Source organism: Elephas maximus, chromosome 13, assembly GCF_024166365.1.
Source record: "Elephas maximus indicus isolate mEleMax1 chromosome 13, mEleMax1 primary haplotype, whole genome shotgun sequence".
Lineage (NCBI taxonomy): Eukaryota > Metazoa > Chordata > Mammalia > Proboscidea > Elephantidae > Elephas > Elephas maximus.
This window is the reverse complement of record NC_064831.1, coordinates 53702380-53718410: the sequence shown is the minus strand read 5'-3', so window position 1 is coordinate 53718410 and position 16031 is coordinate 53702380. Positions and strand designations below refer to the sequence as shown.

The 16031-nt window shown below is 47.5% G+C and overlaps 1 protein-coding gene and 1 long non-coding RNA gene across 2 annotated transcripts in view; one reads left to right on the top strand and one right to left on the bottom strand.

Moving 5' to 3' along the window:
* The window catches only part of USP3 (ubiquitin specific peptidase 3), an 87731-nt gene extending 87432 nt beyond the window's left edge, over positions 1–299 (bottom strand). Inside the window, exon 1 of the mRNA XM_049905985.1 lies at positions 17–299. Coding sequence (XP_049761942.1) covers positions 17–107 — 91 coding nt within the window. The 5' untranslated portion in view covers positions 108–299. The remainder of the gene's footprint in view (positions 1–16) is intronic.
* Positions 11–9527, top strand: LOC126087998 (uncharacterized). Its single transcript, XR_007519918.1, has 3 exons — positions 11–92; positions 5804–6014; positions 6791–9527. It is a non-coding gene; the product is annotated as an uncharacterized LOC126087998 (long non-coding RNA).
* The last annotated feature ends 6504 nt before the right edge of the window (positions 9528–16031 follow it).

Genomic DNA, 16031 nt, shown 5'->3' with positions numbered 1-16031 from the left:
CCCGGACCGCACTCACCGCTGCAGCACCAGGACGACGGGGAGCCGTTGGGGAACTTGGCGGAGTCCGGAGCGATGCAGACGCTGGAGCCGAGGTGCGGACACTCCATGGCCACGAGGAGGACCGAGACTCCGGGGCCGGGCGACGTGGGGGCGGAGGCACTCGGGAGGCTCCGTCTGGGCTCGCTCCTCGCCGGGCGCTCGGCCGACGGCGGCTGCGTCCCGAGCCCTTGCGTCAAAGAAAGCAAGCGCTTCCGGGCGCCGGGTTTTCCCGGCCGCCGTTTCCCGACGCGCCGCTCCGGAGAACGTGGGAGTCCTAGATCCGGGTTCTGCCGCTACCCCTCGGCTGGGGCTTCCGCCTTCCCAGGCCGGCCCCGCCCCGCCCGGCCCCGCCCCCATCAGGCCCCGCCCCCAGCCCCCCCGCCGAGTGGGGTCGGGGCGCGCTGGCCGGCGGCCCACAGTCGGGCGGCGCTCAGAGTTACTCCCCAAGTCCGCGGTCCCCCGCGCCTGCTGCCTCCCTGGCCCCGGGGAGGGTGGGGCGCCGAGCCGGGCACGGCGGTCCTGCCGGCTGCGTCTCCCGCCGCCGGGCGAGCGCCCCCAGGCCGAGAGGGCTGGCCCTGCGCGGTGTGGGGCGGCCTGACTGCACCGCGGCTCGGTGGTGGCAACCCGGCCAGGCGGCAGCGGGAGGAAGGGAATCACCCAGGCGGGCGGCCGGGCGGGCGGCACTTCGGCCCCGTGTTACACGCGAAGAAACCCGCCCAGAGAGGCCGAGGGCTGGCCCGGGCGGCCCAGCGGACTGGCGGGTCTCAGGGCGGCCGTGACTGCTGCCCTGACTGGGTGCTCGGCGCCCTGCGGCCCTGACTGGGTGCTCGGTACCCTGCGGCCCTGACTGGGTGCTCGGCGCCCTGCGGCCCTGACTGCAGCCCTGACTGGGTGCTCGGCGCCCTGCGGCCCTGACTGGGTGCTCGGCGCCCTGCGGCCCTGACTGCAGCCCTGACTGGGTGCTCGGCGCCCTGCGGCCCTGACTGCAGCCCTGACTGGGTGCTTGGCGCTCTGCGGCAGGTGCGGCCTGGCCCTGCGCCAGGGGCTGAGCACGGGGCCCCGCCAGCCACCTGGCTGCTGGGTGGCTGAGCCCAAAGGTGCGCCTAAGATCTGGGTTCCGACCCTGCCTGTGGATTCGCCGTTGGAGTTGCATTCCTCGTCCCCTGCTGGAAGCTTAAGTGAGATCCACATAACCTGAGTCTGCTACCTGAGCCCAGAAAAAAGAAAAAACCAGGAGATAAAAACAGAAGGGCTCTAATATTTGTTAAACACCCACTGCTATCACCAGCCGGGCGCTTTGCATACAATTACCTCGTTTAACCAGGCAACACCCTGCCCGCTGCTGTTACCGCCCCTTTCTACCGCTGGGAAAACCGAGTCTGTAACTGATCAGGGTCAGGATGGGATCTCTGCTGTCTGGCCTCTTTTTAGAAAGTCGCTGGGGGTAAAGTCCAAGCTTCAAGAGGCCGTTTGAACAGGGGTTACTTCCTAGGGAGCTAAAGACCTCTCTGGGGCACCGTCTTGGGGGCGTCCGGGGCCATTATAAATACTGCTTCAAAATTGGGGCTCCTTGTAAAACCCGGCGGAGGAGCAACCGGGCTAGGAGGCGAGCAGCGGCAGGGAGGAGGCTGATGTGGCAATCCTGCAGGCAGGGCGAGAGCAGGAAGGAAGGTCAGGAAATGATTAACCGGGCAGCGTAGTGGTTAGAGCGGGGCACCTCCCCGCAGTGCAGCCTTGGAACCCAGGGACGTCCCCTCGGTCACTTCTCCCACCCCTCCACTGCCCGCCCTCCCCCATGACTTGATTTCTTCCTCGCATTCCTTTCCCTAATGGTGTCCATCCACCTGGGGCTATCCTGGCGACCCTTTCCTCCAGTGAAAGGTCCCCTGTCGTTTTCCAAGTTTTGATTACTGTTGGAGGCTCGGTCCTCGGATTTTATGGCGGTAAGGAATTGTGGAAAGTGTGCCTGCTGTGGAAGCATGGGTTCAAATCCTGGTCTGCTGCCTACTTGATGGCTAACCGGTAGGCAGTAAGGAATTGTGGAAAGTGTGCCTGCTGTGGAAGCATGGGTTCAAATCCTGGTCTGCTGCCTACTTGATGGCTAACCGGTAGGCAGTAAGGAATTGTGGAAAGTGTGCCTGCTGTGGAAGCATGGGTTCAAATCCTGGTCTGCTGCCTACTTGATGGCTAACCGGTAGCAAGTGTCCTTAGCCCCCCCAAGACTTTGGTTCATCTGTAAGATGGGAAAAATCATACTGATCTCACAAGACAGATGTTAGAATTCATGAGGATTGCCTGCTGGTAGTAGGTGGCCAATAAATGACAGGTTGTTGCTCTTGTTATTTAATGGCATAGGGTGAGAGCATAATTCCCTGGAAAGGAAGAGGATAAAGAGCATAGAATAACACCTGACGTTTGCTCAAGCTCTTCCACACCTTTCCACCTATCATCCTGTTCTCTTGTTAAGGCCTGACTTGAGCCAGACTTCTCATCTCTCGCCGGAATACCTCCTCCAGTTAGTATCCACATCCCCTGCATAGGCCATGGAGCACGCCCTGCCTTTTTCATGCTGGTAGGTGCTTCCTTCTTCAGCCTTTCAGAGATTCTGTTTCCTTATCCTCTAGACCTCAGCTTGAACACCACTTCCTCAGAGAAGCCTTTCCTGACCTTGCTGCACCCCCAGCTTCCCTCCACTCTTCATGCATGTGATTCTTTCTTTAATGTCTGCCTTCCACTTGTAGAAGGGTAGCAAACAAGTGTGTCTGGTTCCCCGCTCTCTCCCTAACCTAACCTGCGGAAGGACCATGGAGGGTGGCCAGTAGATAAGTGTTCAGTAAGTGAATGGATGAGGGAGTGAGTGATCAGCGAGCAATGTCTACCATGTTCAGGAGCTTAGGAAGTAACCTATATACACCTAGTATTTGCTTCCTTGGAGGGGATCTCTAAATTTCCTTTCAGCTCTGAGTTTATGATTTTAATGGAACCAGGAAAGTAAAAGCACCTTGTAAATTGTAAGCTGTTCATTTGTTTTTTAGTTTTTATTAGTGGCTTCTCTCCAACTAATAAAAACTAAAAAAAAAAAAAAAAAAAAACTCGACGGCACTGGGTTTTTCTTTCTCTCCAACTAGAATGAAAACCCCTATGAGCAGGGGCTCTGGTTAGTGACTCCCTAGCTACAAGAGTCCCTGAGAGCAAAATATGACTGTCAGGGAGTTGGGCAAAATCAGAAAGGCCTTTCTGGAGCTTTCGCTAGAGTCCCCCCGGCCGAAAAAAAAAAAAAACACAGCGAACTTTCCAGTGTCTTTGAAAGTTTTCGTAATTAAGATTAAAAAAGAAGAAGAAGAAAAAGATAGAAACCGCAGTGAGTGTGTCATGGGGAAGACCACAGGGCACGCTGGGAAATCTGCTGTTCCAGTCCCTGTTTCTTCAGCTGCATTTCAGGGAACCTTGGCTTTCTTGTTCTTGGCCTGCATCACCTTGGCACTGAAGAGCCCTGACATATCAGTGCCGTAGTGATGATGCACCAGCCTCTTGTTCCGGTGTGAGGGGACGCCCGGCTGCCTGCCGGGGTGGAGAAGGGGGGGGGGGGCGTGGGAGGGTGCTCCAGATGTCAACTTGCCCACGTGTTTTAAAAGTTTGTATTATTCAAAGGGAAGGAATGCACAATTTTTAAAAATAATTCGTTTTTGTTGAAAATGTACACAGCAAAACGTATGCCAGTTCGCAATTCCTACATGTACAATTCAGCGACGTTGATTACATTCAAGTTGTGCAACCATTTTCACCCTCCTTTTCCGAATTGTTCCTCCCCCGTTAACCAAATCTCATTGCCCCCTAAGCTTCCTATCTAACCTTTCAAGTAGCTGTTGTCAATTTGATCCCATGTAGATGGAGCTCTTTAAAAGAGCAAAATCTCCAGGCAAACAGGAAGCCGCAATTTCGATCATACTATCAAATGGTTCTCGTCTACACCTATCTATTTGCCTATCTATCTATACACACATATTCATATATATTTGAAGGGATGGGAAGAGTGGGGAAAGACATATGTTGCCATTGGGATCATGATCAGGAAAGGTCTCAAGGTTGCTGCAACCTTCCTGTAGCCTTAAACTTGAGAATTCTGACAAAATTCTGAGGAAGCTATAGGTGCTGCTGCTTCATGGGGGAGGAGTAGGAGCTGGCCAGGTAGAAGGGAAACAGGTAGGGGAGGACACAGGTGTGAGGAAACATTTTTTCTATAATCAGAGAACTATTTAGGTTCTCTTTCTCTCTCTCTATATATAGCAAAAGTGACCAGGCCCTGGGGAAAACTAACTCTAGCCACCCCACTCGGACAAGGCTTATTGGAAATACCTAGAGGACTGGTTTAATTATAGTAGAAATTTTTCTAGGAGCAGAGCCTCCTTGGGAAACTAAAGTTAGATCAAAAGGAGGCTTGGTGAGTATTCAGAGTGTTGGTGGGAGGAGGGGGAGTGGGGGAAGCTGCCGCTCAGGGACTCTTCTATCACCTGGCTGAATTTTCCTAGCAGCACGTATCTGATACCTCCTCGCTTGTTTTCTCGTGTATTGTCAGTCTTCCCCATGAGAACAGAGCTTGCAGTCCTGTGCATTGCCTGATTCCAGCTCCTGGACTCCAGCCTGGTAGATGGCAGGCCCTGAGTAACTATTTGTTGAATGACTTAATAAATGAATGGTAGGGATGGACTTCATCCATGAGCTGTCTTCCCTACTCAGGAATGTTTGCAGTCATTCTCCCCAGTTTTTTTTTTTTTTTTTTTTTTTCCATACAGCCCTTTTGCATCATCTTACCCAGAGTTCCTCAGTGGTGCCCCATCTCTGCCAGGATAAAATAGAAGCCCCCTGCCTGGCATACATGAGCCATCACCATCACCTAGCATCTCTGTCACTGAAGCTTTTTTTTTTTTAATTGTTCCAGCAGAACCTAAATGGTTCTCTGAGTATGTAACAAATGCTTCCTCACGCCTGTGTCCTCCCCTACCTGTTTCCCTCCTACCTGGCCAGCTCCTACTCCTTCCCCGTGAAGCAGCAGCACCTATAGCTTCCCCAAGAAAGCCCTCCATCACTCACCCAAGCAGACTTCTAAGCCCCCTCCCATTCTGTCCCTGCAGCTTGTCACGTAGTGTCCTTATTTGTGTTTATGTATCAGTTCCCCTTGCGAGAAGGTGCTTTTCATCTGTGGACCCTCAGCCTCGGCTTCAGCAATAGCAGATACAGGCAGTGCCAGGTTAGGAATGTCTGACTTACGTACAACCCGTAGTTACGAACCAGCCCTGTAAAGCCTATTATATTAAAAATTCCGGGTACATACAATGGTTTGTAATTACAAACGGGTGCTACTTTGCAACGTGCATCAAACGTTTTTATTATTACTGTATGTTAAAGATGTTTCAGTGTATCTGGAAGTGTTTCTTTAATGGTTTTTTATGCATAGAAAGATACATCATGTACTAAGACAAACATTTGACTAACTAATGTTAGATACAAACTGTACCTAAGTGTTCGGACTTATATACAAATTCTATTTAAAGACAGACTTGGAATTGGAACTAGCTCATAATCTAGGGGCTGCTTGTATTAAAAATATATATACAGTCATGTGTCACTTAGCATCTACAAAACATTCTGTGAAATAGGGCGTGATGTGATTTGGACCTCGTGCGAACATGTCTCAATCACGAGCAACAGCTTTTACTGATTTTCCACCTCTGTGTCATTTAATAACCTTTTGTTTCGCTTCCAGATCGATCCTTCTCCTTTGCCTTTTGCTGCTACTCTCGCTAGCACTGTGTTTGCTGCATTTGGAAGACATGGTACACTTCACAGTAATACTTTCGAAAGAAAATTAAACAGAGAGAGAATGCTGCAACACTCAAGAGACGCTTGATACACAAGATTGGATACTGCTGCCTACAAGTCAAAGCATACACTGCTATATGGACTATTTTTTATCTGTAAGTAGGGAATGCTCACATTAAAATAACAAGAGGAAGTGCAGTACATACATCAGCTAGCAACACAGGCATTTATTAGGCTGTCAAGACATACGTGTTATAGGTTATGTGTGTACTGTACCATTATATGCCTGCAGCACAGTCGCTTTGTATGCAAGAGGCATGAGATACACATGTTGTATTTGGGAAACTGTTGTGTTCGCTACATCCAGTTACATCTACTACGTCCCATTCTTCGATTGGGATTTCTGAGCCCTTTTATACCCTCATGGGATCACGGATGTATATGTGGTCAGACATTGCCTGAACGGACGTTATGTGGCACATGACTGTATTTGTTGATCTAATGTCCTTGGAAATGCCCCTTTTCAGACTGATTATACCCATAATTAAGTGTAATGGCCCCCTGGTTATGCAGAGAAAGTATTTCAACTACCTAAAAACAGAAACTTCCATTTATTTTTATCTCAACTAGGCACCAAATATTATGTTGCAAAACTAGCAACTGGTCTTTTATCAAAGATAGAGTTTCACCCCTCATACCCATGGTCAGCTGAATGAGTTTTCAGTATTACATGGAGGGAGGTTGCCGAAGTTCCTAATAGTGAGGAAGACTCTTAGAGACCACAGGATACAGAAGAGCCTTCTGACTAACTAAAGGATCATTTATGTTCAGTGCCATTTTTAATAATTATTACATCATCAACATCTTAATTTGCATTGCTTTTTTTTTTTAACTTTTGAGTATTAAAATGTGCCTTCATATACATTTACAGAGGTGATGACCCATATTGCAGACACAGCACTGACAAAGCAGCAGAGCAGTGTGGCTGTAGCACCCAGCAACACTTTGACGGTGGACTAATCACTTCTGTCTCTGGGCCTCAGTACTCCCATCAGTAAAATCAGAGAGTTGGGCTAAATATCACCAAAGGTCTTTCCAGAGAGAGCATCCAATGATCCTGTGACTAGCTCACGGCCACCTAGTGACACAGGAAGAGGCAAGGTCGTCTTTGTATCCTGTGGCAGAGACTGCTAGCCTTTCACCCTAACTTGGTTTCCTGTTCCTCCTGAGTTCTCTCTAGAAGTCTCTCAGCTTCCCTTGTAGTTCGGCGCGGCCATGTTTTCATCAGTGGCTTCTGAGCAGAAATCACAAGGATCAGCTCCAGCTGGCGCGGTGGACAGCTGCCCTTGACAGAAATACTTCAGTGTCCAGTTTTGTTTATCAACACATAGAGGAAATGGGAGAAATATATTAGGCCAAGCCCAGAAAGAAATGTGGATCATTGAGGCTGCCAGTCTGCCTTTCTCTGTGTTTCCTCTTCGACCATTTGTTCATTCATGAATCTTGGCTGAGCTCCTGCCACCTGCCAGGCACTGAAGACACAGAGACTTGGAGCACAGAACTACACTGGTCCACCTCTATTGACATCTCTTCCACACGGTCAAGACGGAATATGTCGTGATACCACTCATTCCCCTGGGCTCACTGGATGCCTGATTGGACTTCAGAGTGAGTTTTAGCCAAACGTAGCTAGGCCAGGAGCTTTAAGCCTTTTAATTGTGCAAATGACCTCAGAGAGTAAAGGGCCTGGCTTGGTGCTTGTGTAGAGTACACTCTCAATAAATGTCCGTTTGTTTCCTTGAGAATTTGGCAAATAGGAAGAAGGGCTGGGAGATGAAGACCTGAAATCATTGATTTTAGTAAGTCTAGATTTTTGCCCTTTTAAAGGGATCTGGGCCAGAGCATTTGTTCAAAAAACATCACTGATGCACTAGGTGCGTGGGATACAAAGTGAACAATACACAGCCTCATCCTCAAAGAGCCAAGGGAGAGGGCAAAAGACACAGACCAGCAAACAGGCAATTGCAACACAGAGTGATAAGCCGAGGAGAGGAAGTACAGGATGTTGCTTAGCCACAAGCGAGGGCAACTAGCCCTGGCTGGTGGGTGGGGTTAGGGTGGGGGTAGGAGATCAGGCAAGGCTTCCTGTAGGAAATGACATATGACCTGAGACTTGATTGACACTAGGAGTTAGCCAGGTAATGTGTCTGGAACGGACATAGTGTCCCAGGCAGAGGGAACAGTATCTGCAAAGGCTCAGAGGCTCAGAGAGGATCTGAGACTGCCAGTCTGGTTGGAGACTCATGTGCAAGGGAGGGAAGACTGAGCGTTGAGGCTGGCAAGGTAGGCAGAGGACAGATGGTAAAGGACTGCTGAAGGACTCTAACAGAGAGCTGCCAACACAGAGAAATCTGGGTCCCCAGGATTCTGGCATCTGTCAGGGTTTTACTTGGCCAGGTCCTAGGAGAGGGGGAAAGAGCACAGATGTAGAAAGAAGGGGCTATAAGACAGGATAAATAAAGGAGCTAACAACTGTTACCATTACCTGTTGCCATCAAGTCGATTCTGACTCACGGCGGCCCCAGGTGTTACATGTGTTGCAGAGCAGAACTGCTCCACGGTGTCCTTGGCTATAATCCTTACGGAAGCAGATCACCAGGCCTGTCTTCAGCAGTGTGGCAGGGTGGATTTAAACTGCCAACCTTTAGGTTAGTTGTTGTTGTTATTTGTCTTTGAGTTGATTCCAACTCATGGTGACCCCATTTGTGCAGAGTAAAACTGCTCCGTAGGGTTTTCAAGGCTTTGATCTTTCAGAAGCAGATTGCCAGACCTGTCTTCCACGGCGCCTCTGGATGGGTTCGAACCCACCAACCTTTCGGCTAGTAGTCAAGTGCCTAACAGTGTGTACGCCACCCAGCGGCCTTCTAATAATTATTCAACATCTACAGATGTTCAACTTCATCAGTCATCTAGGAAATGCAAATTAAAACCACGGTGCATGGTGCATGCCTAGCTAGAAGCAAGTAGGGAGGGATTAGAATGTGGCCGTGACTCCACCCACCCTCATCACAAGTTGATCCCCCAGAGCCCATGCCCCTGAGGAGCTTACAACCCACTGCGAGGGAAAGGCCAAGATACTTTAAGAAGTAAAATTTTAGTGAGGCAAAGATACTGGGCTTAGAGAATGTCCACCTTCCATGTCTGCCTCCTCTTCTCTCCCAGCCTTAGTCTGACCTGACAGTTCAGCTATCCGGAATATTCAGATAGTTAGCCAGAAAACAGATTACTCAAATATCCAGAACATAGATTTTCACAGCCCCAGACCCTTCCAAGAGCCAATGAATTCACTGGGAAAAACAGGCTTTAGACCCAATCAGGCTGGAGTTCTGCCTCTGCCTCTGCCCCTGACCTGTCCCGAAAACCCTATGGGTCAGTTCGACTCTGCACACATGGGGTCACCACTAGTGGGAATTGACTCTGTGGCAACTACCAACAAGAAGCAGTGAAACGCGTACAGCACAGGTGAGCTTTGTATATGTGCAGGGTATCTCTGGAAGGATTCATATAAACCAGCCACAGTTGGCTCTGGGGAAGGAGACTGGGTGGGAGAAGGGAAAGGGAGAGAAGTTCACTGTACACCCTTTTGTTCCTTTTGAGTTTGTACTAAAATAAATAAATAAATAAGTAAATAACATTTTAAAAGTTTTTTAAAGCCTAACGTGATTTCGTGCTCAAAGCCATTTATACAGCAGTGGGAGGGAGAGGTGGGTTTGACTCCCAGGTAGTCCTGTTTGTGTGTCCTAAACCAAGCTACCTACCTTCTCTGAAGGAGTCCTGGTAATACAATGCTTAAGTGCTCAGCTGCTAACTGAAGGGTCAGCAATTCGAACCCACCAGTGGCTTCACAGGAGAAAAGACCTGGCAATCTGCTCCCGTAAAGATTACAGCCTAGGGAACCCAGTCCTGCTCTGTCCTGCAGGGTTGCTGTGAGTCGGCATGGGTTAGACCACACAAAACAACAACAGACCTTCTCCGAGCCTCCTACTTGTTGCTGTTGAGTTGATTCCGACTCATGGTGACACCAAGTGCACAGAGTAGAACTGCTCCATAGGGTTTTCAAGCCTGTGGCTTTTCTGGAGCAGATCATCAAGCCTGTCTTCCGAGGTGCCGCTGGGTGGGTTTCAACTGCCAACCTTTCAGCTAGTAGTCAAGTGCTTAACTGTTTGTGCCACCCATGGACCCTGAGCCGCCTACCACCTAGCTAAAATGGAGGTGATGATCCTCCATTGGTGGTTGTGAGGGTGACGGGTGAAACCTGGCAACACTTACAGAGGCTCTGTATGTGCCAGGCACTCTTCTGAACATTTTCTGTGTGTTGTCTCATCCTCAGGGCGACCCTAGGGGAGGGACACTACTCTCCTCCTCCTCATTTCACAGATGAGAAAACTGAGGCCCAGAGAGGCTGAGGCACTTGCCCCTACCTCCACTCTGCTGCCTCTCAATAGAGAATTCTTAAATTTCAAACATTTTTCAGATTAAAAAAAAAAAGCCTCAGAGAGCAGGCTGTCTCATTAGGGGGAGAGTAATTGGGAGTGTGTAGCAAGGTGTATGTGGGTTTTTGTGTGAGAGACTGACTTGATTTGTAAACTTTCACTTAAAGCACAATAAAAATTATTTAAAAAACAGAAGTCTCATGGCAGGCTTTTGGATATGGTGACAGGCTTTTGAGGGGAGTGTTGGTTAAGGAATCAGCAAAGCAGGTAAGGAGACGCAGCAAGCAAGAGAAAGAGAAGTCGATTTCTAATGAAGGTAAGGATTTTGCAGTCAGAGAAAGTAGTTGAATTGTAGCCTGCTTGTAAGCTTTTTTTTGTTTTACATTTGATTTTTATTTTTATAATTTATTTTATTTTTTGTTGAGAATGTACACAGCGTAAATATTAATTTTAAATTTTGAATTATATATTGTAGGAGGACACCATGAGTTGTTCAGGACTTAGGGTCTCTAAAAACTGTAAGAGGCTGGAGCAAACTTTGAGGCAGGGCTGCTTCCACCATGTCTCTCAAATGCATCCTACACAGAGTTACCTTCCACTGTGTCACTGATTGTGCCTGTGATCGTTCTTGTTTTTGGTGTATGTGCTGTCGAGCTGATTCTGACTCACAGAGACTCTATAGGACAGAGTGGAACTGCCCCATAGGGTTTCCTAGGCTGTAAGCTTTACGGAAGCAGATCACCAGATCTTTTCTCGCAAGGAGCAGCTGGTAGTTTCAAACTGCCCACCTTTCAGTTAGCAGCCGAGCACTTAACCACTGTGGCACCGTAGAAGGTATTTTTATGGTTGACATCTTGATATTAACTTGTCTGTGGTCATTTACCTCTTTTTCATATAACTGAGTCAAAAAACAATTCTAGTGAATTGAATGCTGCAGGCAATTGAGTTCTCAAGTTCATTGAGCTTTTACTGAATTTTTTGGGGAAAAATTCACCTGCACTTCCTTAAAAAAGATTTTCACAGTCAGGGATGAGGCTGAATTTGTACGGGGTGAGAGCACTTACTTGGTCCTGGCTGAGCTGAATAGCCTCTCTTTCACCAAGTCCTTATCCCCTGCTAATGCGCAGACCCTCCTCCGCCCCCAGGACTCTCTGTCCCCTGCAGCCCTGGACCCTCCTCATTTCCTGCTGGGCCCCCAGGAAATACCAAGAAACTCCCAGCTCCCACAGCCTTCAAGTGGCGCTAATGCTAGCCTGATAGGGAGCTACTAGAATGCTAGGGCCCACCCTCCTCTTTGTAGCCCCCTTAGCGTCCAGCCTGGCAGCAGGCAGCGCCCAAACAGGAGGACCATGCAAAGGCTTCAACCCCACTGCCAGTTAGTTCTCAGGGCAAACTCCCACCAGCTCCTTCCTGCCTGACCCCTAGCAGCCATTTTCAGCAGCTTTTCCTGCTGCTCCCAGGAGCAAGCCCAGACCCTTCCATGGATCAGAGATCCCCCACACTTAATCCTGGCTGACCGGCCGGCCTTGCTTCTCTCTACACCCTTACAAGGCCTGGTTGCTGAGAAGATCTTGAATGCTCTCTACCTGGCTTCTCCCTCAAGCTGTTTCCTCTGCCTGTTTTACTCTGGCCTGTGCACATCCTCACATCTATCAAGGCCCAGGGAAAAGCCCATCTTCCAGAAGAAGTCTCCCCAGCATCCATCTTTTCATATTCTATCTATGCACACACACACTCACATACACGCACACACACACAACTCTCACACACACACACCCACAGACACACACACACACACTCACACACACACACCCACACACACCCTAACACAGAGTGTCACAGTGGGTTAATCTCCCGCCTTCATCCATATTCCTATTGGGTTCTGCCTGTATCCCTGAGATGGCACTTCTCTCTTTCTGCTTTGGAGTAAAGCTCTCCATGTTCTTCGTGTTCATACAACCTCCCGGGTTAGAAACTCTCATCCCTCCCCACCCCCTACCCCCAGTGCAAGAGCTACCCAGCCCTCATTCATCTGCATATTTACCGAAGTACCACTGGCCTCAGGGCATTGCACATAGTAGGTTCTCAGGAAATGTTTGGCACTTGAGTACTGTGACTTGGTGGACATAGCCTTAGCTTTGGCAATGCACAGAGCTGGGTTTGAGTGCCATTCCACCTGCTAATAGCTGTGTGACCTTGGACAAGTGACCTACCGTCTCTGAACCTCCATTGTCTAAAACCTATAAAATAAGGGCTTTAATAGTGCCTACCCATCTTCAATCCACCCATAGGGAGCCCTGATGGTACAGTGGTTAAGTGCTTGGCTGCTAACGGAGAGGTTGGCAGTTTAAGCCCACCAGCCGCTCTGTGGAAGAAAGATGTGGCAGTCTGCTTCCATAAAGATGTACATCGTGAAAGATCAGAAGATATTTATGCAGGCAGCTCATCAAACCCCACAGAGGGTAGATCCCAAAAGAAAGTCACCGAGACATATCATAATCAAATTTGCCAAAACCAAAGATAAAGAGAGAATTTTAAGAGCAGCTACGGATAAACAAAGTCATCTACAAAGGAAAGTCAATAAGACTAAAGCTTGAACAACTCAGCAGAAACCATGCAGGCAAGAAGGCAATGGGATGACATATATAAAGCCGTGAAGGAAAAAAATTGCCAACCAAGAATTACATATCCAGCAAAACTGTCTCTCAAATTGATGGCAAAATTAGGGCATTTCCAGACAAATGGTAATTAAGGGAATTGGTAAAAACCAAATAAAACTACAAGAAATACTAAAGGGAGTCCTCTGGTTAGAGAATAACATCAGATAACAACCCAAGACTAGAACACAGGACAGAACAACCAGATATCAACCCAGATAGGGAAGTCACAAAAATAAAGCTAAAACACTGAAAATAGGGAAACAGACATCAATATGTAAAAGATGACAACATTAAAACAAAAAAGAGGGACTAAATAACGTACTCGTAGAACTTTCATATGGAGAGGAAGTCAAGGCAATATCAAGAAATAAAAGATTGGTTTAAACTTAGAAAAATAGAGGTAAATATTAAGGTAACCACAAAGGAAACTAACAATCCTACATATTAAAATAAAAAAGAAGAAAAACAAAGACTCAGCAAACACAAAATGAACAGTGAAAAAGATGAAAAGAAAATACATAAAGGAAAACAACTCAGCATGAAAATTAAGTGGAACAAAGAAACTCAACAACATACACACAAAAATATATCAAAATGACAGCACTAAACTCATGCCTATCAATAATTATGCTGAATGTAAATGGACTGAATGCACCAATAACGAGATAGAGAATGGCAGAATGGATTAAAAAAAAAAAAAAAAAAAAGACGTACAGCCTTGGAAAACCTATGGGGCAGTTCTACCCTGTCCTATAGGGTCACTATAAGTCAGAATCAACTCGATGGCAATGGGGTTGTTTTTTTTACCCATAAGATGATGAGGATTGAATAAGATAGTGTATAGGACACACAACTCCAGCCATTCGTAAAGTAGGTTCCTGATAAACATGAGTCACTCCTCCCAATTCATCCTACACACACTTTGAACTTTTACTTTTGCCCGGCCTTCCTGAAGTGGTATCTGGAGAGAAGGCTGCTAACAGTGCCATCACTAGGGTTGGTGTCACCATCCCCCAACGGACCTTCTCCTCTACCATGCAGAATCCTTAGTAATATTTATTACCAAATTTAATCATAGAATAATACGTGACAAATATAGTTGTAAATTGCTTTAATATAATATTTCTTAGATTATATGACTACTAACAACAAAAATTGTTTTCTAAAATCTTTCTACCTTGAATCACATTATTGGTTATAACATTATTAGTAACTGAACGGAAACCTTTTTTGATTTTTCTCCTTCTTTTCCTTTAAAAAAAATTTTTTTCCTTTAATTAATTCATTCTCAAAACAATTATTGTTATAGGTTCACAAATACCACTTACGACAATATTGTAGCTAAAACGCTAGAAAATTAGACAAAGTCAGTGACTATGAAAACACCCCCGGCAATGAAAACATTGTAGCACATACAGACGAAACCACATGATTCTATGATTCTAAGCGGCATGGCAATTTTGTAATTGGGTAATAATGACGGCTCTGACTAGAGCACATTAAAAAAAAAAATTAGAAGGTTGAAAAAGTAAATTAGCACAGAGTGTTAGCCTTGTAGGTATATTCATGGGTGTAAGCTGGGCTTGGAGCCCTGGTGGTGCAGTGGTTAAGTGCTTGGCTGTTAACTAAAAAGCTCAGCAGTTCAAATCTACCAGCTGCTCCTTGAAAACCCTATGGGGCAGTTCTACTCTGTGCTATAGGGTTGCTATGAGTCAGAATCAACTTGACAGCAACGCATTTGGTTTTGGTTTTGGTAAACTGGACTATCCAAAAATGTTTTTGTAGTTATAACTAATTACAGGGATATTTTTATAAAAAAACAATAAATTTTTGCTGGAATATTGCACCAAAATTTTATAAACAGTCATCTTGGTGTCACCTCTTCTGATAGTGTCACCCAGTGTGGTCTGTACCCCTGTACCCCCCTAGTGATGCCACTGGCTACTAGAATGTTCACATGGGAAGGCAAAGATGACCTCCATGTAAGCCTGGCCCTATTACTGAGTGGGTGAAAAAAACTGAAGGGATTTGAAGAAAGGAGAGGCAGAAAGCTGGCAGCCCTAGGGCCTATAGGAGGTGGGGCCACACCCTCCCCAGCTAAAGAGGTCAGACGTTATCCAGGAGATCAGCTCCTCCAATCTCCAGGCCTCTGCTAGAGATTACAATCCACTGGAGATCTTCCCCCAAAGCCATCTTCATACTTTGATTTGGGGCAGGGTTGTAGGAGAACAGGAAAGGCAGCTTGGAGCAGGGAGAGAGAGTTTTCAAAAGGAGCTTGGCCAGTGTGTCTCTGGCCCTGGGGATGAGGGGGCAGAAGTCCTGGAGGATTGGAGGACAAGAGGGCCTCCTCCTCTCTGCTCACGTTTGCTAAACATCCTTCTTTTCTTACCTTGGTTCCCAGGAGCAGCCAAACTGGAAAGAGGCGGTGGGTTCAGGGTATAGGAGTGGGGTGCAGAAGGGAAAAGCAGTGGCAGAGCACTATCATGTTTGGCAGCTGTGGCTCTCAGCGCAAATCATTAAACGGATATTTTGATTCACTCCAGTCTCCTGAGAGTATGGGCAGGGCCACCAGCTTTGCTCAGAGCTGAACTCCCCTGAATAAACTCATCTACTTCCTCCACCCTCCATCCCTTCCTCCACCCTCCATCCCCACTAAAAAAAAAAAAAAAAATCCATCCCCACTAGCCTGTCCAAAATCTAGGTCCCTGGGATGGGGCGGCTTGTGGGATGGAGGTGGGGACAGCAGTGGTTGAGTGATGGGATTATGGGAGATGTTTTATCTTGTCCTCTGTTTTTCCCATTTTGCATATTGTAGCTGCATTTGTTTTATGATGAAAAAGTAGACTTGAGCCCCATTCCCAGCCTGCTTCCCGGGGGGGCGGGCGGGGGGAAGAATTTCGAGAATTACAACGTTGTTGTTGTTCTTTGCTGTAGAGTGGATTCCGACTCATGGCGACCCCATGCGTGCAGAGTAAAACTGCTCCATAGGGTTTGGAGGCTGTGACCTTTCAGAAGCAGA